The 26,285-nt window shown below is 30.9% G+C and overlaps 1 protein-coding gene across 3 annotated transcripts in view; it reads left to right on the top strand.

The window, feature by feature from the left end:
• Positions 1-26,285, top strand: part of LOC413555 (lachesin-like) — a 164,730-nt gene that overhangs the window by 120,458 nt on the left and 17,987 nt on the right. For 2 of the 3 annotated variants that reach the window (XM_006558348.3, XM_026442857.1), the window contains exons 3-6: positions 1,567-1,774; positions 14,693-14,848; positions 23,054-23,176; positions 25,284-25,421. In XM_006558348.3, coding sequence (XP_006558411.1) covers positions 1,567-1,774; positions 14,693-14,848; positions 23,054-23,176; positions 25,284-25,421 — 625 coding nt within the window. The remainder of the gene's footprint in view (positions 1-1,566; positions 1,775-14,692; positions 14,849-23,053; positions 23,177-25,283; positions 25,422-26,285) is intronic. The other variant, XM_006558349.3, reaches the window with a different exon arrangement.

A 26,285-nucleotide genomic window follows, 5' to 3' on the forward strand; every position in this document is an offset into this window, starting at 1 on the left:
TTGTACGGCCCAAGTTTTTCCTTTCTACGTAACGAGTACAGTTTTGTAACACGGAGCACATTGTCGCAGTACCTTGGACAATGAGTCACTGAGAGACGATGGCGACAAAAAGAAACGAAAAAAAAAAAAAAAAAAGGAGTGGAAACCAGAGTTTGCGGCGGCCGAGACGGAAAGAGGGAGGGGATTGGGAAATGTTCCAGAAGGAATAACGAGAAGGAGGACAGAAGAGGGGGAAAAAAGTGGTGGAACGTTTGTAAATATATAGCCCCCCCGTATGAGGGGATTTGTTTCTCCACGAAATTTCTCGCTCTCGTTTACGAAGAATACGCGGTATACTTTTAACAAAATGTCTTGGCCGCCAACGGGACAATGCGTGTTCCAAAGTAATACACGGATAGTAGGAAACGAAAGTGGTCGAGATTGAATAAAACAAGGGAACGTATACATTTTTGTGATGCATGTAGATTGTAAGCGGTGTTGGAGAGGTGGAGATGGTTGGAGATGACGCGTGCGGCATCTAGGTCAGATAAATTGTTATTTCTTTTGATTTGGATCGCGACAATCGCGTGTTGTTGTCGGCTTTGAACAGATCCTCGTTGCGTTTATATTTTTTTTTATATCCGCGTTTCTCCCCCCCCCTTCCCGTCCAGCTATGAATTATTTTCGAACGAAGAGGATTCCGCTTGTGTTCGGATTGGTTGTCGCTCGTTGATGTATTTATAGAATGTACATTGGTGGTCGTGTTTTTTTTTTTTTTTTTTTTTTTTAATTTTCAATCGAACCGCGAAGACGACCGTCTCGATATATCGACTGGATTCCACGTGTGAAATTGCGAAAATTGGTTCATATAAATGAATATATTAGCTTTGTTTCGCGTGTAATACACGTCAAAATGATACGTATTATTATTATTATTATTATGAATTCGTTGAATTTGTTATCCTGTTCTCGGGGAAAAATTATCTGAATATTTCGTCAGTTATTAACGCGGGGGAATATAATAAATCATTTGTTGCAGCTTGTAAGTACGAAGGAGTTTTTTTGTTCGATGGAACAAAGGAATGTTGAATGTTTAAAAAATTTAAATCAAGTTACGAAAGAAAAGAGACACGAAATTATTAATAACTCGTACTTCTTTAATTTAAAGATACGTTTGTTCCATCCTTTTTTATCCGTAAAAAATATAATTCTCTAATCTGTTTATAAATAACACGTGGCAATTAAAAATGAATAATTATAAATTTCAAAGAACCAGTCCCGCTTGGAAATTCATAAGTAAATTGATTCCTCCTTTCTTCGACGTCTAAAACTATATCACGACGTCACGACGAGTGAAATTCTTCGAAGTTAGTAAAATTAGATAACAACATTGCCGACGAATATAACGAGTTTAATTTTGCCCAAGTTCCACGGCGGGACGCGTTTCAAGTTAAATTAACCTTTCAAAGGGGATACGCTCCTCCGTTTGTATTCGATTGTGTACAATTGGTCGATGGTGCTTAATGTCTCGGATCGAATTGAAAATTGAACGTATAAATAAAAATTCTTTCTTCTTCTGTTTGACAGGTGGCGTGGCTACGCGTCGACACACAGACAATACTCACTATAGCAACGCACGTCATTACGAAGAATCATCGGATCGCCGTGACACATAGCGGTCATCGTAGGTGGTGCCTTCACATTCGGGACACCAAAGAGACGGACAGGGGATGGTACATGTGCCAAGTTAACACCGACCCGATGTCCAGCAACACTGGATTCCTCGAAGTAGTCGGTAATCAACTGTTTATTTATTTTTTTTTTTCAATGATAAATAATTTTCCAAGTAAATAAATGAATAATTCAGGAAATAAATATATAGGAATATTTATTACACGGCCGTTCGTATTTCCTTTGGAAGCATTTTTACAACTTTCGTGAGTTTTAAAATAAACGTTAAAGAAGTGTATATAAATAAAAATTATAGCGAGGTATAAATAAATAAAAATTCGGATTTAGGAATTTGTTAATATTCCATCAAGTATATTCTATTTTATTAGAATTTGTTTCTTTGTGAAAATTAATTCATTGTAATTATTGAATTTCTATTTTCGAACATGTATGACGGAAAATGTAATACAACTTTTTATATGAAGTTTACCGAAATATCAGGAAATGGTGTAATCAAGTTTTTGAAAAGTTCAACTTTTAGACGTCTACTTTCGTACGAAAGGAGGGATGACATTCAATAAGTGAAGTCAACTATCAGATCGTACAACAAGTATTTACTGCAAAAATTCCAAATATTCGTGGAATCGTGATTTCATATTTATATTTAAACTTTTTTAGCAAATGTTATTTAAAATTGAAATAAAAGATACATTATTGTTTATACTCATTTCAAATTTAAGGAAAACAATAATCCTCGAAAAAATATAAAAGTTGTATCATTATTTCGCAGGAAATTACGAACAATATTCATAATAATTATCAAATATAAAACAGAGTCTGATATTATTGTTTTTATTAAAACTGTGAATTTTATGATATTTTAAATATTATTTCAAATAATTATCTCATATTATCATTTGAAACAATGAAATCAATAATATATATTTGAAATATAAAATATAATTTTAATTTCAAATAATAACTGTTTATTAAATTAAATTAAATTAAGATGATATTTTATAAATATAATATAAATAAAGAGTTATAAATAATAACAAATATTGACTATGATTTTAATGAATTGTATTTAAAATTTAACAAATTTTAATGATTCTTCAAGAATCTTATTCTATTAAATTTACTATAATTCTTGATATTTTTATAAAAATTTTAATAACTGAGAAAATGTACTAACCAATGTGAAAAAGTTTAGGAATTTTTGTAAGCATTATTCAATCATTTATGTTTTGTATGATTAATTGCCTAACAGATATGGTCCATTCGTCAATTAATTAAAAACTCCAATACATCTATTGCTGCACACAATACATTACCTGCAGAAATATCCATTGCTATAAAACTCTATAGTTTGAATTCTGTTTGGTTATAAAATATTATAAAGATTATACCCAAATTCCTAAAAATTTCTTAATCTTTAAAATTAACCCTATCTTTCATCCATTATCTTTATTATTTTTTTCCCCCCCCAATTTTTTCTACCATGATGAAATGAAATTACATAAACCCTCTCAAGTGATTCTAAATTCTCATAAATGGATACCATTAAAATCAACTTAATCCAAAATATAATATAAAAAGCTCACTCTGTTTCTTTTACTGATTTTTAACTTCATTCCTATCTTTCTTTATTATTTCAGACTTTTGTACAAATAGTGCAAGTAATCCATTTAATAGAAGAATCGACCAAAATTTAAATAACCATAAGCATTATTAAAATGTCTCTTATACGAATAGAATTCATGCGAATGTAATTCCATTCTTCTCTATCATTTGAGGACCGTTGCACTACAATATCCTCACAATCAACCGCTATTTTCATCAAATTCACAATCGACAAAAACCAACGCGGAACCCCAAAATCTCCTCTTCTATCAGCCAAACAAATACTCCACCGTTTTCGCTAAGTTTAATAAGGATCATTCCGCAACGAAGAAGGAATTCATAATTTACGCTCACTGTTATTCAGATTTCGGTAGTATCGAATTCACGCTCTGTGCTGTTGCTCTCAAGCTGGATGGCCGCGTCATTACAGCAAATATTTGAATCTACGAGATGGCACAGGTTGAACTTGTAACGCGCCGTGGAAACCCGCACAAATCTTCCGCGCCATCTTTCCTCGGTCCTCCTTGGGAAACTCGGAATCAGCGTTTTCCGTGTGTTCGTAACTCAGCCTTGGCCCCGCGGAACACCTTCCCTTGGACGGCATCCCTCTTCCGTGGCCATGCATCAACCGATCCTTCCTCCCGCACAACTTTCTTGGCACTTGGTACCACCGTTCCTGTTACCGCCAACTTGTCAAACTTACCCCAACTTACGGTCGCCTTAGAATCCGCACTGGTGTCTCTCCGGTCGCGTGATTGCACCGATATTTAATCCCTGATTATTTCGTTGGTAGTTTGTCTCGCTGACCAGGGCAATGCTTAGCAGTGATGAAGTATAGCATAAGAGTATCGTGATTGGAAAGAAGGAAGGATGTGGCAAAAGTGATTATTTTGTGAGAGGAATCATTTAAATAAAAGTAGAATTTTCTTTTTATGGAAAATTTCTTCAAATTCTTGGAATAATTTAATAAATAAGAGCCAATCTCGATCTTTTAATTCTGTATGCCTTTGGTTTTATTTTTAGACGTTAATACATCTTCGAAGAGTCTTTGATTCAGGTCGAAATTTGGTTTGTATTAAGTTTAGGTTATGTTTAGGTTAGATCGAGTTTACAACGTGATGGATATTCTAGTTTTATTTGTGCTACTCCTCGCATATTTTGCGAAGCGAAGTAGATTATGTTTAATTTAAGTTAGATTGTTTACAATCACTGGTTGCGCTTGTTAAACTAGGTTAGATTTTAAATGGATACGATTTGGATAATTTCTTATCTTGAAATAGGAAAAACTATTGATTTTAATTATTCTTTTCCACATTATTTTTATAATAATGTAAGAAAAAGTTTTTCGTTCATGAAAATATAGCAATCGCCATATTGAAATCAATAAATAATACTTTTATTGATTTTATAACGAGAATACTTTGATATCTGCATTTCGAATTATTTCCTGATACACATAAAAGAAGTTATGGAAAATTTCGAAAGTTTATAATGTGACAATTTTTGGAAATAACAAGGAAAATCTTTTGTCACGTAATAGTAATTTAAATGCTAATATTTTATCGCGCAGGAATTGAATATCTTTACATTAATTTAGACCAACACTGATATTTTAATGTCTTTAAATATTACTTTTATTATAAGCTCTTTCCATAAAATTGATTAATTTTTCGATCGAATTATAAAGCAAGTGGATTAATTTTAATCTGAAATGACGAATCTTTTCATAATTCGATATTAACGAGTTAAATTTTGTGAAAAGTCTAGATAAAAATAATAGAAATTTGACCACCAGAAAAAATAAAATCGTATTATACAAAAAATTATATCAATTAATACATCTAACAATTAAACTACAAAATTGCACAATACAGAAAAACGTTTAATGACATTACATTCTAAAAGAACAACTAGAACTTTTAAACTTTAACTCGCTAAATATATAAGTATAAACTCTTACAAAAAGAAAATAAAAATAAAATAAGACCTTTATTCTCTAACACTCCGTACACAAGGACCAATTAACACTAACCACGATTTTAACGAGGTTGCAAATGAGTCTCAGGCTATAAATCCACATAATCACAAATCCACCGTGTACACACACACATACACAACTTTCCCTACACTCTCTCAAAGCGTAGTAGACCTGTCTTCGAGCCAAACCCAACACCCATCCCTTGTAAATTTCTCCTGGAACTAAAAAAAAGAAGGAAAAAAAAAAGCAAGAGAAAGAGGACCACCCGCAGGGATGGAACAAAGGGCACAAAGGAAGCCGTTTAGCGTGGAAACGCGAATTCGAGACAGCGTAATCAAGGGGTGGAAATAGTCCGGTCGGCCAAGATAGAGACACCTGAGGGCTCGCGCCCCTAGATTGATGTCGAATTTGCCGCGGTGGGATGCAAATATATGTAAAGTGCACACCTTGTACCGAAACCTCCTTGCTCGTGATTGTACTCTTGGCGCGGGCTATTAAACACCTTCCTGGCTCGACTCGCCCTAATAACTGCCCGGTAATCCCTTCTCTCTCTCCCCGCAACAAGCCCATTTACCAGTCGCTGAGCACGGCAGAACGTGAGCCAGGGGAACAACCCACCTAACCCCTTGTTAAATTTCTTCTTTATCGGCGTTCGACGATCGGTCGACGAAAGCCGCCATTTCGCGAGGCGTCAGAACACAGAGGTGGAGGGTCGCATACAGGAAATCGCGCTATCCCTTAAACTCTTTCGCTCGATGATCGATCGAGCGAAATTTTTGCGCGAGGAAAAGAACCTCCTCCTCCTCCTCCTCGTCCTCGTCCTCCTTCTCCATATGTCGTACATAGTTTGCATAATTCACCGTTTAGCCGGCGAACAGCTGGACGAGCGAGAGGGCGCTGATGAATTCGTAAACGGGGCAAGATTATATTTGCATGGAAGCAGCGTGGAGTTGTTGTTGGACACGCGTAAATAAGTTAGGGGGACCGTTTCTGCGAGTAATTAAATGCTCTCCGCGGGAGGGAGGGGGACACGCGATTAACTTTCAAATGGAATTCCCGAAATTCCATTAGTCCAGTGGACACAAACCGAAGCGTGCCCCACACTTGAGCAATAATTTCCACGCTGCCTCCCTCTTGGCAAGCTCTTAAGTTTATCGGGTACAACCCTCGTTAAATTCCTTCCTTTATCGCGTTTACTACTCTTAGTAAGGTGTCGCGCACCGTGAATTATGTGTTCGATCGGCTCGAGAATTTTGGGATTTGATTGTATCGCGGGATTAGAGGCGATGATACGAGAATCAACTCTTATAGTTTTAATCGGTTTAATTATTATTATTGTGTATACATGGGGATGGAGAGGATTTATTATTATTTTTTTGGAAGTGAAGGAAACTTTGGGGTTGATGATGATATTTCGCGTGTTGGGAGGGGATGTTGGCAGTTTGAATTTTCGCACGTGTTGGGGGAATTATTATGCGAGGCACGAAATGTTTTTCTACGAGCCTTAAAGAAGCAAGATGGACGGGGAAAGCACGACGTCCTTTCGTTCATTTCCTACTTTTCTTTCTCCCTTTTAATTAGTCTTATTTCTCTAATGTAAAGTTTTTATAATATATCTCCTCCCTCGCTCGTCCATACTAATTATTATATCCTCCGTGAAATTTTTTAATATTTTTGTGGAATGGAATTTTTCTTCTTTACAATGATATTCTCGTTGTTTGCTATTTTCTTCTATTTTATTAGTGGAAAAGTGAGCAATGAATATTGATGGTCGAATATAGCATATATAATATAATCATATAATTAGTAAAATACTATTATTTTTCCCTCATAATTAATTAACAACTAATAATTATTTAATTGATATTTAGAAAAGAATTTTTATCGATTCACCAGTGAAAAATATTCCTAAACATTGCATCATGTTTTCGTTGTCTTAAAGATTTACAGTAACCCGTTCATTTCGCAAATGGAACGGATGTTTCGCGCAATCTGGGATGAGAAAGGGGGGAAGGGGAAAGTTGCGCGAAAGAAGAAGAAAAAAGAAAGTGAGGAACCGGAGCAGCACGTTGTCAAGCGAAACACGTGCGAAATAATAAATTCGACGCAATTGTTTCGCAGTATCAATAAATATACTATCTGCGGATACGAGAAGGTTTTTTGTCGCTCCGTTTGCCAGAAATGAATTGCGCATACGCGTAGCTTGATATTTTTCTCCGGCCCAATTGCTTTTTTTTGCTCGATGGCCCCGCGTTTACTTGATTTTCCACGGAAAATTTGTTATTCGTTTTATTCCCATTATACGATGCCCGACGTACAAGTTATATTTTTCCCCCCCGTAAATTGTGAATTGCATCGATAAAGAAAAGTTTAATAATTTAGTTGCGATGCATCGTCGATAAAATAATTCACGATTATTCCTCCTCGATTATGCAGTAGTAGTAGTTACGATGAGATGGTACAAATGGAAATTCGATATCTCTGTAACACAAAGTGTTTTTGTGCGTTTGTCAATCGGGGTAAAACACGGTTGGATACAGTTTTTTGTATGTATTGTATGTACGAAGCGAGGAAAAAAAATTGTAATTCGTTTTTTTTTTAAGATAGATAATATTCCTTGGATAAAAAGAAAAAAAATAAGGATTCTATTTAGAGTCAAAAAAATTAATATGTTCAAAGTTGTAGTGCGATTTACGTTATACGATATGGAAATGAATGCAAATTTTGCATACTAGTTTTATCGTGATATCCTGCGTCCTAATTCTAAAAATAAAGAAACTTTTTAAGTGATATTATATAATCTAATAGATAATTTAGCTTATGTTTGGAATTTTAATTTTGTAAACGTATTTTCATTTTCTAAAAAAAAAAATAATAATAATAATAGATAAATAAATATTTGATACTAAAAGTAATTTAATAAAGTTAATTAATTAATCGTTTCAATGATATTCAATAAGAATTTATATTTTCAATATTAAAAAAAAAATTTTAATTTCTTAATATTCGAAAGTTTATCAAATATGAAAATGATCCAATCTGTTATTTGGTATCTGATAAAGAAATATATTGTAGAATAAGAATAAATCATTAGAAATTTTATCTCGTTTCATTAAATTTTACTCTAAATTATGATGTAAAGAAGTTAAATAAAGATTAATGAATGACAAAATATATACTTAATAGCCTTCCACATTTCTTTTTTTTATAAGAAAGTTATTTAAATTCCTGATCTGTCTGATACGAAATCAAAGAAGGGAAATAAATGAGCTCAAGTTCCGATTCTACGAGCGTTAATAAACACCACCCACGATTTTTAAATGGTCGCATGGAAGTACACGATCGCTCCATTTGTCAGGATGAATAATTTTTCTATTAGTACGAATGTATAATTGATTTTTTTTTACGCATAAATATGAAGATTCGATGTAACAATAAATATATTAATTTATAAAATATAATAATTCATTCGACATAATATGAAATATCTTGTATAAAATGTAAGATCTATACAATGACGTATTTCAAAATCAAATTTAAGATTACGAGAAAATTTTTGTATTCGTCATTTAGAAATTTAATTAAAATACAATATTTCGAATACGAAACGTCGAATATGAAAGGATTAATTATTAGAATTGTCGATGGTGATAATATATTATAAATTAGAACCTGTGTGAAATAGAAATCCTACACAGTGTATACTAAATATATTCTGTGTTATACAGGCATAATTAGATTTAAAATAGTATTGTGAGAATACATTAATTGTAAATATATCTGTATCTGAACGAAAACCAATATTAATTTTGTCGCCTTCATATTTTAATAATTATAAAAATACAAAATTTAAAATCATTGCAAAAATTTGAATAACCTCGAATGATTGGCAAAAATTAATTTGTTACATAATGAATATTGTTCATGATGTTTTATTAAACTAAATTGTATTAAGTATCATTAATTTCAATTTCACAAAAATTTGATTTTTTTTTTTTTTGTTTCGAAGTAATCTTGTCATATTTATAGCCTCGAAGAAGCATTACTCATAAAGAAAACCACATTTCTACACGTTCCATTTTTAAAAACGAAAATTATTGCTTTGATAATATTATTAATTTTACGGTACCAAGGATAAATCTCTTCGAGATACGAGATATAAATAAAAATGATCATCCGTGATTCTAAAATAAATGAAAATAATATCTCAACATTTATTATAAGCAATATAACCTGATTATCATATTAATTCGATATGAAGTAACTTTAAACATTTAATACGCGTTTATATTTTTGATGCTTGTTTATTTGATTTGATTTCGATTTGATAATTCAATATGGCCGAAATTTCTGCCTATAACACTATTCTATCATTCCAATCAGGATAAAAAATTGCATAAGAGTTGCATTGGGAGAGAGCTGGATGAAAAATTCACGCTCTTTTTTTGTGAAAAGTTCGTTCTCAAACTGTTTCATCTTCTGGACACGTCTTTGAGAATTCAGTGCATAGGAAAAAAGAAAGAGAAAGAGAGCTTTTTAGAAAAGTGTTATCCTTAATGGTGATCTTCATATAAGGATATAATTAGTAAAGATTTATGAATATTTTCCCTTTAGTGTTTTTATCTCTGGAAGATGATTAATAATTGATGATGATCTATAATTAACTTGAAATATTCCTTATCTTTATAAATTTTGATCGATATAGATATATTTGATATTCTTGAAGTATATATTGAGAGAAGAATATTTTGATCCATAAATCGTTAAAGATACCTATTGATTTAATAATTGAAAATGTCAGTCATAATACTTTAGAATAAAATACTTTTGAAAAATTATTTGTAAGAATTACACAATAAAATTAATAATAATATTTTTCTATATTTATTTTTATTCGTTTAACTATTCAAAGAATTAGAATCATTAATATGTTCCGTAGAAATTATAAATTAATTTCTTTAATTAATTAGAATAATTATTCCGTAAAAAATGTATCAAAGAAAATTAAATTAATAAAAAAATGATACTATTGATTAAATCTATAGCACTAATTTAACAAAAATTTAGATATAAAAAGGAAAATGAAAATGATTCTAAATTTTTAATTTCTCTCAAATTATTTATATTATTTAACTCGAAATATTGGACTCTTTCTTTTTCATTTTCAACTAATTAACGGTTCATTAACTTTAAAAGATATAATCTCTCTTTTAGTGCAAACTTGGTGCAGGTTTTTTAAAAAAAAAATAGCTGCAATAGCATCTGTGTCTGTGGGAAAGTTTTCTCCGGGCTTTGAATCGTTTGTCAAGTATACGGGTTTCTAAAGATCATTAAAAACTAATTTCTACCTTGTTCTTAAAAAGCTCTTTGGATATGACACGACTAGTCGAGGATGAAAGAAGTAAAAACTTTAAAATCGAAATTCTAAACTTCAAGCGATATAACTTAGTTTCTTTTACAATACTTTCTTTATTATCTTTTATTCCGGTAATAATTTATTATATTTTATCAAATATTTTAAATAAAATTTCTTGAATATAATTAGGATTTAAAGTATCTCAAACTATGTTATTATGGATGATAATATTTTATTTCAATATGCAAAAATATCGCAAATAAGCTTGTTCAACTTTGAATTTTGAATTTCGTCGGATCTTTGAATTTCAAATTTTTAAATTTGGATTTTAAATTTAAAATTTTGAATATTGAATCGTAAAGCTAGCCAAATTTCTAAGACAGTCAAGATTCCGATACTTTCGAATATTTTCAAATTTCACGATTTTAGAAATGTTTTATTTATATGTATATATTTCTTTGATGTAATGCCAAATATTGTTACTAAGAATTTGGAATAAAAATAGTTTTTTTTTTATGAAAGTTTCGTATAAGAATTTCGTGATATGAAATATTTAAAAGCAATTTTATCGAATTTTGTTTTCTAACGATAATTGAAATTTTTGTTACTTCTATTAAAATAATAGCTTGAGTTGTTTTTTTTTAGGTATTTTCAAAAAGTACTTCTTTTTTTTTAAATAAAATCTTATCGATAAAATGCATTATCATTTTATGTACGATGAAGTTTAATTTCAAATATTTTGTAGGGAAAATTTTTATTTTAACAAATTTTACCGAATTTTTTTTATTTTTTTTTTTCATGTTTAATATACATTCGATGTATTTAATATTCACTTTAATATATACACAATAGTTTCATTTATTTAAATTTAAAAAATTGGGCAATTTGCTTTAATTTTATTGCTTTTTGAAATGATTTTTTATCATGTTTTGAATGAAGTTTTTAGCATTTTTCCTTTATTTTTTAATCAATTGTTTCGAATGCATAAAAGAAACACGATGCATAGAACACATTGAAAGTTGTTAAAAACGAACATAACGTTTCAATTTTAATAACAAGCTAAAAGTTTTTTGAAACTATTGATAACATCTAGTTTCATGTTCCAGTGATTGATATCAATGTATAATTAATAAATATAAATTACACTTTGCAAAATCGACACACACATATATATATATATATATATATATATATTGATATTCATTTATAAAAACAATATCTATAATGAATAATGAAACGATTTAATATAAAAAAAAAAAAGAAAAGATCTTTTGAAAATAATAGATACACGCAAAAGTTTTGATTTTTTTAAGTTTTAGGTTCCCTTATAAATAAATAGATTCTTCATCTTATTTTCGGTTAAATTTCTAGGAAAATACTAGAAAATTTAAATATAATTCAAAATTTCCAATTCATAAATTAAATTGGTACAAAAAAAAATTGCTACTTTTCACAAATAGAAGACGAATTTCCAAAACCATAAAATCACACAATTCGAATCATTTAAAATCGTAATTTTTCTGTATAATTAATTTTCTTGTATGACACAATTGATCGAATAATTTATCTTCTGCAAAAACAACACGATTCGTTTCATTTTATAATAAAAATCGATAAAAAGTTTTCCGCGGGCAGTAATAAATTTCTATATTTTTCCCCTTCGTTGTTCGAACTTTCAGTAAATGAGTACACGAATGAAACTGTAAGCCCGAAACGTTTTCAGGATTAAAAAGTGAAATTGCAGGTATATATTGCAACATTAATCGATAAAGTCCCTTTCGCCTTTCTCGTTTAAATTGAAATTATAACCTTCGGTAAATTGAAGATTCGTGGTTATCATCCCGCGCCACGGTACGCCATTTAATTTCCACAGCGCGCGAAACAAAACATTTTTCCCTTTCCCCTTCCTGCGGATCGAAATAACGATCGAAGTAGCGAAATTATCGTGGCCAATTATCACGAATCGATGGCAACGAGACAAAGGCATGCTCTGTCTCTTTCACCCCTCACATTCGAGAAAGAAAGAAACGAAATCGGGGAGAACCGTGATAAGGACCATTCAATTCTTAGCCTTGGAAAATTTAAACGTATAAAATCCCCGATCGTATCAAATATTATGAAACTTTTTTCATTTCTTTGAATTTACAACCTTGTGTAATTTATTTCTTTTCCTCTTTCTCAATTTATGGATTTGGGGAAAAGTTTTTAATGTACAGTCATCCGGAAAATTTTCGTGTAAAAGTTAAATTATGTGAAATTTCTGGTATGAAGAATTAATTAGTAATAATCAGGAATATTGATTAATAACACGTGGATATTATAATTTTTTTTCTTAATTTAAGAAATTGTTTTTTTTTTTATTAGAAATAGTTGATATGATTTCTCATTTTTCATCATTTTTCATGTTATTCTTTTTTATTGTATTAGAATAAATAAGCGGAGATCTGAAAAATGAGGATAATTCTATGGTCTGTGAAATACAGATTTCAAAAAACTAACTATATCAGATTATTCTAATAAAATAATCCTTGAATGTATGCAAATCGTACAATTACAAGATTCAGAATTTCCACGTATTCTGATTAACTTTTGTTGTAGATCATTAAAGAATACTTTATTACTTTCATAAATATCTTTCTTCTTTAATCTAATTCCACTATAATAGTATGAATTAACAAATAAGTCAATCATCCATTTAAACTTTCTAACTTGTCTCTGTAACTTAATCAGCAATTTAAAAATCGTTAGAGATATAATTAAGTAATTAAATCCATTTCTTCGTTTTTATTCTTCTTCACAAGCAAATATAAAACTAACAATAATTGTACACGTGAAAATAAAACTTACGAAGAAGCTACGTCGTTCATCATTTTTTTTTCTTTTTTTTTTTGAAATTCCAACAAAACACGTACAACCAAAACTTCTATCTATTCGATGTTGTTAACATCCACCGCTACCACCATACATATTTTTTTTCCCTACAAACAAGACCTACATAACAATTCTACCCTGTCCATTCAAAACATCAGGCATCCAATATTAAATTTCAATCCAATACGATTCAAAAGTAAAAAGAAAAAAAAAAACTCACGAAAGAAAAGCTCGTCACGTAATTTCAAACACTGGTCCAAAAACGAAACGAATTACACGCAATGATTTCAACTGATCGAAGGCGCCTTGAACGCGTCACCGCACAATAGAGACACAGATTGGTGAATCGGAGCACGTCGTTTCAAAGGGTATTCGCTAGTGATGGGATTAAACGTACCTCGAGTAGATTTGAACATTGACAAACAAGATTCATGTATTTTTACAATCGAAATCGATAATAGATTTAAAAGAAAAATTCATTGCTAATTTATGAATATTTTCAGAAGAAAAATGTTTCAAAATAAAATAATAGTCTCGATGATATTATTTTTATTTAATTTTTTTTTTTTAGAAATATTATTATTATCAGTCAAGTATTATTTTTCAATATGTGAATCTCGTTTGAGTTTATTATTTGAATTCCAAACTTCATTTCAATTGTATGAACATCAACTACAATAGTTTAACTAGATATAATATTGAGTCTGTTTATTTAAACTCTTCAACTCTTATTTGAACGTCAAATTCATATACTGTATTTCCTTATTTTTTTTTCATAACTCATAAAAGATTCCAACTATCAAACGATAATTAAATTTTTCGAGATTCGAAACATTTCAACAAATACAAAAAAAATAAAACAATTATTTATAATAACAATATCCATTCCTTAATCGAATCTTTATACAATAAATTCCATTTTACAAGTATATACTTGAACTAAATCCTATCGCTGATAGTCCCACTATTCATTCGATCATCCCAACGATTCCCGGATTTTACGATCGAATTGTGTGGATTGCCCCCTCGTGGTGTGAAATATTTGCGAATACACGACGAGACATTGGTAGATCGGTGCCGATTTCGGCCAGATAGCCATCCATCCAAGCGAATGGCGGCCGCGCTCGAGCGTGCCAGTTGTTACACGGGGTTGGCGCTCGGTACACGAGGGAGGCGGGCTACTCGTTGTCGTTGCAATGTGGTCATTGTTTCAGTACCACCGGATATCCTGGACGACTCCACCAGCACGGATATGGAGGTGCGGGAGGGGAGCGACGTGACGTTGCGATGCGCCGCGACCGGCACCCCGAAACCGAAGGTCATGTGGCGTCGCGAAGTTGGAGGCACCATCCAGCCCAACTCGCACGAAGGTATGTTGGATTTGGCCGAAAAATTCTACCGAATTATTCGATCTCCTTTCGCGCAAATTTTTACACTTTGGTCTCTTTTGTTACCCCGTGTTGATATTGGTGATATTGATTTTTCGTTATCCTTTGTGGGGATATATGTGCGCATATTTCACTCGTGGTTCTTGATAAAATTTGTACTCTTTGGATTTTTCTTTTTGCGATATTTTGTCGAGAGAGATTATAAAAAAGAAATATGGAGATGCGTATTCATAATATAATATTAGGTTATGATTTGATCGACTTCTTTTCGCAAGTGTCTGATAATATCAAGTGTGAAGAACAGTTTAGAAATCAATCAGGTTTTCTAAACAATAAATTAAAGGATTATTCATAAAAATGGAAAATTGGTAATGCATCAAGAATTTTGATAAGAATATTTGCTTTTCATTAAATATAAAATTTTATTTGAATGTTCAAATAAAATTAAATTAATGTATTTGTCATTTTTCCAATTGTCATCACAAGGATAAAAATTGGAAAATAAAAACAATCATCAAATGATATCTCATAGTTCTAATATGGTTTTCACTAAATCAAGATATTCAGAAAATTAGGTTAATGGATCATTCGACCCAATTTAGTTTCTCCAATCTCGACGTAGCTTCCACTCTGCACCGACTGACCGTATGTTTTTTACCTATCTTCCTCCATTTATATCTGCTCTCCATCTGCAGCCATTGTTACCCGACAATCGTTCTCACCTTGTTCCGCGTATATTACCACTTTCCTCTTGCAGAGGAGCACACTTTGCCCAACCTTCTTGCAAATAAAGCTGCGACACGACCAGCTCGACCTCCTCTCTGATTGCACCAGATCTTTATTAGTGAGGATAGTCTGGCTACTCCCACGTTTTGATAGCAATCTGAATGAGATCCTCGTGTTCTTTGACATTTTTCTATGGTTACTGATCGTGCACCAGAGAGTTGATAATTTGTATGCGTCGAAAAGATACCAATTTTCCAATATTTCAAACAAATATAAAAAGTAATTATGTTGTATTAATATTTTAAAAAATTTGAGTGCATGAGTGGACAATGAATGAAATGAATCTTATTGCTCGATTTTGTTTATAAAATACTTAAAATAAGTAATGTGAATTTGAATATTGTGTGAATTTATTAAAATCTAAATATCAATATAAGATGACAATATGCAGATATTTTTTAATAAATTATTAAATATTAAGAATTGGTATATTTTCAATATATAGTGTTATGATTTTAGTTTTTAAAAAAAGAGATTAAATAGAATTTTCAATTTTGATCTTGAAAATAGGTAATTTTCCATGTTGACATAATTTAAATCAATGAATCTCCCTTTTTTTTTTATCTTTCAATAACAACCAGATAAATACGAGATTACTTTCTGTCTCGGAAGATTTGAACTTTTGTTTCAGATTCATTAAACTTTGATATTAGTTTTCTAGTTTGTTAGACTTTAGGGAAAAAGAGAAAAATGAAAAATTTATATCGATTGAAAATACAGAAACAATAATTCTATTATATATAATTATTGGAAATTTAAAGAAATCTAAAAGGAAATTCATTTTGAAAAATCCAATTTTCACCCAGTTTAAATATAAAATTAATATAATTAGATTATATAAAGATTCCCAATTTAAATGTAATAAAGAGAAATAATCTAAAATTCAAAATTTAATAAATTAATAAAAATTGATAAAATTAATTAGAAAATAAGATGAATTAAATAGGATACAATAAATTTAATTATCAAAAACCATTTGCTCTTAAGATATCAAAATAGAAAATAATATTATTCTTATGTGAAATATAATTTATAAAAATATTTATTTCAATTGAGAATAAATATATGTATAAATTAAATAAATATTTCACATAGAAATAATCTCCATTTCTTAAATATACGTTATATATACACATATTTATTTTTCCATTATTACATTATATATGTGTAATAATTTTGTTTTAATAAAATTCAATAAATGATTTCGATTTTACAAATTAATATAAGAACAAATATAATTCAATTTTGCTGATTGAATGTAATAATTGTACTTCTATATAATTCAACTGAATTATTTAAAAAAAAAATTTTACTCTGCAAAATAAACAGAAATAGATTAAAATGATCGAATTTAAAATTTAGAACATACGATTTAATTTGATATAAGGAGAGAATTTTAAGAAGGATGGTGTAGAGAATAATTAAAATTTATTTCGTTAATCTCTTTTTCACATTCGTCTGTTTATTATTTTTTAATTAATTTACCTCGCGATTTATTTATCTCACAATGCTTAAAAAGTTAATGTAAATATATCCATTTGCTTTTATATTCCATAATAATTTTGGCTCTCTCCATTTCAGACGTCTCATACGTTCGTATTTGATAAAATTTACTTGTGTCTCTTTTTAATGCATGAAAATAAAGTCTTCCTTGATTAATTTTATCGAAAGATAAAATTTTGAATACCGAGAAATTTGAATACTGAGAAAAATTATTTTTACTAAAAATTATTAAGAATTAAAATTTATATATATCTCTGTAAAATAAATTTATATTCATTGTTATTTTTAACAATTTCAATTATACTTATTTTAATATCCAAACGAATTCAATTATTGAATAACTTGAGAAACTTTTTATTTTCTCTATAATTATCTGTCAAAGATTAATATAATTGTGTATTATTCGTGTGTTCTATTGTTCATGAAATATAATTGATTTTGTAGTAATACGTTTACAGATGTCGAGCAGTGTTATCCAATGTGTTTTCGATCACCATCTCTGTCGCATGCGCTAATATAACAAGAATAACATTATTCAAAAATGGTCTTATTTCATTTCGACGTAACATTTGACACGTTAACTTTCTCATTTATTCATTTAAATCGCTCTCTATCTTAATTACGAACATCCGTCAAGAATTCTTAACGATCCGTTTTTAACGAGAATCATTTAATAATTTACAACGGAACAAGTCGAAACGAAAATGTCCGACGAACCTGTTAAAGGCGAAAATTGCTAATAAATTCCTAATAATAATCAGTCTGTGTCAGAGTGAACAGATTCGATTAATTTTTCGATCACGTTATCATTTTTAATCTTCAAACTGTCGCTCCTTCTTATTTATTAATCTTTAACAAGCAAACAGTGATGTGTCCTGAATTAAATCTAATAAATCTTATAAAGAAAAAATATTTTTAATTAATAATTTATACAATTTTATATTATTATTTTTATTTATATTTCAACGAGAACTAGAATCTAGAGATTAATCAATTAATTTAACCCAAGTATTAAATAGCAATCGATCAACAATCGAGTGTAAATAGAGGATATACGTAACATTCAAACACTTTGAACGTTACACATTTGTAACGTCACCCCCATCAAAGTTACCTTCAGCGGGGATAATTTAATCATCAATTTAACTCGCTTCTATCCAAAGGATTAATTACCTCCTCAGAAGCGCGCCAATCAATTAACCGTTTCTATGCCTGGAATCGTGCAAACGAATCGTAGATCGAACGAGAATTCATATTCGAGAATTCGAAAATCGATACACGATTCCTTCTTCGTTTTCGAATTCTCTCAAGCCTGGAAAAATTTTCTCCACTATCACAACAAGCCGTCATGGCTCGTGATCGTTTTATCCCCCCTCAATTACCATCTCCTCGTTCGAATTACTCCTCTTCTTTGTTCCCAATACGCCATCCCTCTTGTCCACTTCTCTTCTCCCTTCTCACCCCTCGAGGCATCCTGCACGACTGTTCAACCGTTTCGTGACTAATTGCACACGGAAGTGCAAGGGACGTTTCGAATTGTGCAGGTGCGTAAAGGAGAAGTCTCTATAACCCTTTCTCACCCCCTCTTTTCCAGCCCTCCTCGTCCTTTCCAGACTCCAAGCTTAGAGAGCTGAGGCTGAGGGGATAGAGGCTGGCGACGACGACAATTGCACCGCGTTTGCGGTTTCTCTTTTGAAACGAAAGGAGCCGACAATTTTTGAGCCACTCTCAAGCCAGATAAATGGTCAAGGTTCTCGTTAATTAAGACCCTCCGGTGAATGGATCTCGAAGAGAGGGTTGGATTATTTCTTTTTTTCTTTCTTTCCAAGAGGACAGCTTCGAGGACGGTCTCCAAGATCAAGAGGTATAAGTATTAAGTAAGAATTGAAACTCTTGAGGTTTATTTCTAGTGGTTCTATTTTCTTTTTTTTTTTTTTTTTAATGAAAAAGAAAAGCTGTGAGCCTCTCAAGCTTGATAAGATTTGATAAATCTTAAGTTAAGATTAATTAATTATTATTTATTAAATTAATAATTTGGAATTGTAGTAATAGTTATAAGTATATTAGTTTCTTTAAGGAGAATTTATTTGATTTCTCTAATTATTATTATATATCAATTAAGTAGTTAGTTTGCGAAATTTTATTAATTAATCTCATTAAAATAGACACGTATATATTTGTTTATTTTTTAAAGAAACGAATAACAAGATTTACTCGATTTATCTATCTCCTTTTTAAAAATTCATATTTTAATCGAGGAAAAAAAGGATCTTACGAAAACTTGAATCGATCCCCCATCATCATCATTTCATCAAATCCACATTCGACTTCGAATAGAAATCTATCCAATTCCCTTTCGAATCCTCCTTCGCCTAGAATTCCCAAAAATCGAATCAATCCAGTACTCGAGCAAAGGATGAAGCAACAGAACGTATCGGATCCATAGATTTCAACACAAGAAGGTGTGATGGCTCGTCGAAACGAAAAGGGATTTCACTGGCAAGCCTCGAAGGATGAAATTTCTCTGATTTATTCACCGGATGAACCTTTTTATCGTCCGCCAATAGGTTCCAAGGAATCGTTCCGAGCATTTGTCGCGTTTGTTTCGTTTATTTTTTTTTTTTATTCTCCTTATCCGCTTCTTCCTCGACACCTGTCGTTTCCCAACAATGGCGCGATTCGATTCCATTAGGCGATAAATAGAGGGGAAGGTATAAAATATTCCATTGGCCGTATATATATATACACACGATTTCTCTCCTCTTCTCTTCCCTTTCTTTTTTTTTTTTTATCCCTTCAGGCGTTGATTCTACGACTCGGTGGCTTCGTTCGCGCGACCGACATTGCACAAACACATACACGTATATAAGGACAAGCTTAACGGCCTTCAACAATGCTTGATGAAAAGCAAAATCTTTTCCCTGATGAAACTTCCTGTCGTTAATTTCAGCACAACTGGATGCTGTTCGTTTAATTAGCTCGAGGACACCAAAGACAGACACGTGAAATGAATTTTCAACGGAACGAACGAATGCTCTTCTCAACAGGTGTTTAAAGGGATGTGCTTCCCTTTTTCACCCCCTCCCTTTTTCTCTACCACCGATTCCGATCGAATCAATTACCGGAAATAAGCCCTTTCTTTTCAACTTCCCGGTAGAATTTCCCGCTGATATTGACGAAACTATGGGATGATTTAAGAAGTTTTTTCTTTTTTTTTTCTTTATGTGAATGATAAATCGTTTTGCTTTCGATATTCGATTTTGCGTTTGATTAATATATTCTTTCTTTGTCTTTTTTGGGGGGAGAAATATATCGCACGAAAGTGAGAAATTGGAAATTAGAAATTAGTCATTTCATATCCGATGATTGCTAATTAACTGAAAATGAATAACGTATTAATTGGAAATTGAGAGACTTGTAATGTAACCAGTGCCGATTTCACGATTGAAAGGAATATAATTTAAAAAAATAGGAATGATGGACACGGTAAAATATGATAAAGTTTAATCAATTAATTATATCATCCATAAAAATACATTATATTATACGTATATAACATATGTTAAAATAAACTTCAATTCATTTTATCTCAAATTCGCATTTTCTAGAAATTCGAAATTAAGTCGATTTAAAGTTATACAATCAAAGTAAAAAATAATAATAATAATTGTATTAAATAATTAATTTGAGATTTTTTACACGAAGATTAAATTCTAACGATTTCTTGGAAAGAATATCGTAAATGTAAATTTTGACTAAATTTTATAAAAGGGAAAAGAAAGTTAAAATGAGAAGTTGTAAACAGTGAGAAAGTTTCTCCGTAAAAAAAAAAAAAGAAAAAGAAAAAGAAAAAGAAAACTTTTAGATTCATTTTCTCTTTAAACTGTTGGTTGCTTCTTAAAGAAATTTTTATTTTCTATGTGAAATCTCCTATATGAAATTTTCTTCGAATTATTAAACTTTTACAATAAAAGTTTAAAAAGTTTTAACAACTTAATAATTGAAAAGTTCATAACGAAAATGATTCTCATTAATTCTTTTTCCATGAAAAGCAATAATAGTTTAACCCTCTATTATACAATCTCAATTTTTCAAGCCTCATTGTTTATTCTCTCAAAAGAAATAAACTTATGAATTACTGTTTAATATTTTTAAAAATACAACGTGGTATTAACAATAGAAAATATTCATTATAAATTATAAAACACGTTCGAAGAACTTTCTACGTGCATCGATGCAATTTACATTTCATTCTTTCGTTCTAGTTTCATATAATTACATTTTATTACTATAATACACATCATTGTAATCATATCTTATTTATTTACTTGATTACATTACTATATAATAATTAAAAAAATAATATCTTCGTGTTCTTTTCGATTTGAATTTATCGATTTGAACAAATTTCATCAAGAATCAATATTCCTCATTCAAAGTAATAAGATGAACAAAATTAAATAATCTCGATTACTACAACAATACTTAATAATATATACTTATATATATACTATACTATATATTAATATATACTATACTTAATACTTAATAATAATTTCAACAATACTTTAACGCTTTTATCCTGAATATTTCTGTCGAAATCCATCCTTAAAGAAAACATTATACTACATTCAGAAGTTCGTATTCAGAGACACACTAGAATACGTAGAAAGAGGCACTTTATTAAAAATCAAGATGGAGTTAGACGCATGCAAATTCCCCATTATTATTTTCTTTCTCATTCATGTATTATCTACGCATTCTGAAAATTATCTCTTTTTCCTCATCATCCTGCATATTCCTTGCATACGCAAACTTCAATACCGTTTCAGATCCGCGAATTACATACGCCATTGAAGTTCATAACGTCATGAAATTAGCATCCCCTTTCACGTGTTCCTGCCGGTACACTCGCTACTTTAATAAATCATAGACTACGTGAAATTTCACGTGGCAGGTTTCCTTGAACGCGGTTACATCACTTACACAAACGCCCTTTCAAACGGTCTAATTAGATCCTTTAAGCAGGTTTTTTGTGCGTCGCGTTCAACCAAGCCAAGGTGCATCGCATCCTCGTGATTTCGAATATTTTCTGCCGGATTACAACCGTAATCGTATTTAACCAGCTTTTTGGTGCACGGCAACGATATTACACGTAAACATGATTAGGCAAACAATTTTTTAACGATTAAACGTGTTTCGTGTATCGAGAATATACTATTGAAAAGTGTTTGAAGTGTCTGATCCTAATTTTAATGTAAGTTGTTTTCAAAAATAGAAATAAAATGGGAAGATGATCGTAGTAAATTTTCTCTGTACTTTACTACAATTTCAAATTATATAGAAAAGTGTATAGATTAAAATACACTTAAATAAATATTATCTCTTGCATAAATAATAATTTTTCTATGATTTGTTAAAGCATCAAAAATTAGTTCTAGAGCTTAAATATTTTTATGAAAGATACTTTATTCTCTTTTATCATATCCATTCCTGAGTGAATTTTCCTTTCGACAATGATGATATAAAAATAATCAAAATTTAATTAATTTCACAAAATACACATTGCAGAATCAATATTCCTCCTCCAATTGCGAGATAGAATTTCTATGCTTTACACGAAAAATCAACTAGCCCTATCCCCCCTCCTTCCAAAAAAAAAAAAACGGATATACAAACGGGAGCAAAATCGACTACTTAATGCACTCGCTTTTCGTGCGGTCGTGCGAATCATTCCCCTATTCCATTCGAGGGTTGCAAACCTGGCCGAGGGAGATAGCGATTTTTCGAAAGTATCCGAGTTTTAAACGAGACCACCCCCGCTTATATAGCTCGAATAAAACGGAACACGCGCCGCCGCCCTCCGTGTATTATACGTTTCCACACGTTTTGTTGCAGTAGGCCAGGGCCCCGTGTTGAAGCTAACGCGTGTCACGCGTACCCACATGGGACCGTATCTGTGCATAGCGTCAAACGGTGTGCCGCCAGCGGTGAGCAAGCGGATCGTCCTCAACGTTTACTGTACGTATCTTGAATATGCATATGTATTTTCAGCGACGCGTTTGTTTGCCGTTTGAGAAAACAACGTGTACATACACGAATTATAAATCACGATGCGGAAACTTTTATGCTTTCTATATGCTGCTACCTCATTGAAAAATTTTTGATGACTTGTTGAAAACTTGTTGCGGTTGGATGGTAAAATCTGATATCTTTTAATTTTAAAAAAGAGAGGATTTAAAGTTTCTTTCTCTGAGGTTAATTATTGTTGTTCATTGATTAATGATTTTGTACAGAGTCAAAAGTCTTTGTTACGGGTTATGAAAATTCAATAATTTGTGTTATTGAAATCAATGATAATTTCACAATGTTTTATGAAATAACATAGATTGTGATGAATATGGAGCAGCTTTTATTAGAATATTAAAAAGATGAAATCTTTAAAGCATTAATATTATTTTCAATCTAACGATATTTTAAGCTACAAAGAAATTTGATGCTCCATCCTATTGTAAAGAATGTTTTTAGCTGAAATTTTAGAAGATTCTCACTCAGAAATTTTCCATAGAATTTTGTGATTAACTATAGATTGTAGAGAAAATATATATTTCAATTTTTATAAACTAGCTTCAGATTTTGTTATATGATATATATATAAAAAAATTACGTGCAAAAATGATCATTATCCTACAACTAAAGAATAACCAAATCATTTCATTTGTACATATGGAGAACTGAGAAATCATAAATCGCACGAAAATTATTACAAAAAATTCCAATTTAAAATCGTAATAATATTGCAATTCTTCTAATTCTTTCTTCCAACAATAAAAATCGTCAAAATCGTCAAATAACAAAATAACAATATTATTACCTTCGCGTAAGCCTAAATCTCCTAAATTCGGTCAAAATAAAGATGCTTGTATAATTTCAATAAAGAGAGAGAGAGAGAATTTAATCGTTTGTAAATCTTCGACTCGAAGAGCAGTTAATGGGTCACGAGCACGGCACAAAGGCAAACAACCGAAAGCGTTAACAATGCATTGTGCACGCACGTTGGAAAATGCAATTTAAGGTCTCGCTGCAACGTGGTCGTGGTCTCTCTCCGCCGGGAGAGCGGTACCATAATGACGCCACTTGGGAGGCCGTGAATGGCAGATGCGAAGGACTATTGTTTCCGCCGCTCGAGTAACGCCTTAAATATTTTCCGCCACCGGCGAATCTCTGCTGCCGTCACGAGCCGGCTTGTCGACCATCTTACCGGATTGATTAAAATATGGGGCCTTTGAAACGTCCGCTTTGAGGCGAAAAATATTCCATCAACCGGATCCGTAGTAAAATTCGTTAATTTTTTTCATTTTTCTTTTTTTTTTTTTTTTTTTTTTTTTGTTATTGATTCGAAACGAATTTTGTAATTCGATTGATTTCTGCTGGATACAGATATAAATTGATCTTTCAGGTTTTTTTTTAGTTGTGAAGTTAAGTGAAATTATAAAATATTAAAAGTCTTCTTTGATAATTGGGAATTGTGATTTTATTTCATTTGTAGAATTTATTAGTTGATGTAAATTTCATATAAGGAAATTATTTTTAATTATTTGTGAATTTTTCTTAAAAATTTTCACTATCTTTGAAAAAATATATAATCTAGAAAATGATGAATGAAATTAAAATAATCTATGATTTCGTATAAATAAAAATAAATTTTTTAAAATGTTTAATTGAAGAATCTCTGTTCAAGAATCTTAGCATAGAAAAATTGAAAAAATTAAGTACTTTATACTTTATATAAAAAATTGTATGCAATTATATTTTGATCTTTATTATTAATATTTTAGTAGAAATTCACGAGGTTTTTGAAATATTTACTTCTACCATATATTTCTATAATTAATTTTCAGTAAATTTAGTGCCAATTCAGAATCACTTTGTACGTTATTAATATTTAAGTACAGATCCATCATCGCACAAATTCATTAATGCAACTCTCTCAAAATCTATTATATTCTCTATACCTATCAAACGTTTGGTCAAGTGTAGAAGCGAAGGAAGCAATTAACGGTAGAAAATTTTGATTTCATATGTAGATACAAGGTGCATGAAATATTAATGGAAATTCTGTTCGCAGTTCAGCCAGTGGTATGGATTGAAAACCAGTTAGTTGGCGCTTATGAGGGTCAAACGCTCGTCCTAGAATGTCACAGCGAGGCTTATCCAACAGCAATCACTTATTGGACTAGGCCGTCTAACGAAACGATTACGAATGGTATGCAAATATTGAATTTTTCTTCAAAGACATGCTTTTATTTTCTTTTATTCGAAACAACGAGTGAGAAACTAAATTTTTAATATAGATATATGATTACATGTATTCACAATTTTTCGAACGATGAATTTTTCCAATGATTCATCATTTTATAAGAACAATCTATTTTCCTAAAATAGAAATTTTTGAACGCAATTTTTTTTTTGTAACAATTTATTGGCAATTCTTTAAATTCAAATTATATTTTTCTTCCTCTCTTAAAAGGCTCATAACAGAAATATAATTTCAATTATGAGATCTACAATATCATAGAATAATTGTATCTCCAATACGATATTATTCGCAACAACAAATATTTTAATAGAAGAAAATTTAAAAGTTCCTATTATTCCCTAAAAAAAAAATACTTACATCTAATATTTTTCATACTTCAAAACAGATTCGTCAATTTTTTATCCCTCGAAAACGAATTTTTAATTTCCTAACCTCAAATAACCTCGATATAACGGGATGCAAACTTTGCACTGCCAAGCAACGCTAACGCTTAATTATTTCAATCCAACGTAATTGTCTCGCCTTTAAAGCCTAATATCCTTTCGTGATAATTGGAGAGAGAGAGGGAGGATGAAGGGGCACGCACGTGAAACAAAGAAGCGCGTGCGTGCCGCTTTATCCCCTTCGAGTTAATCGTTGAACGCGTTGAAAATTAATAACACGTCTCTCTCGCGTGTATCTTAATTCCCACCTTTTTGTTAACCGAATCACGGCCATCTTTAATCGCGCCGCGCGGACCGCGCGTTTATTTTTGAATTAATTGATACGTCGACTCAGGCCCGTGAGAAAATACGCGTTGCGTGACAGAAA

Source organism: Apis mellifera, linkage group LG9 (genome assembly GCF_003254395.2).
Source record: "Apis mellifera strain DH4 linkage group LG9, Amel_HAv3.1, whole genome shotgun sequence".
NCBI lineage: Eukaryota > Metazoa > Arthropoda > Insecta > Hymenoptera > Apidae > Apis > Apis mellifera.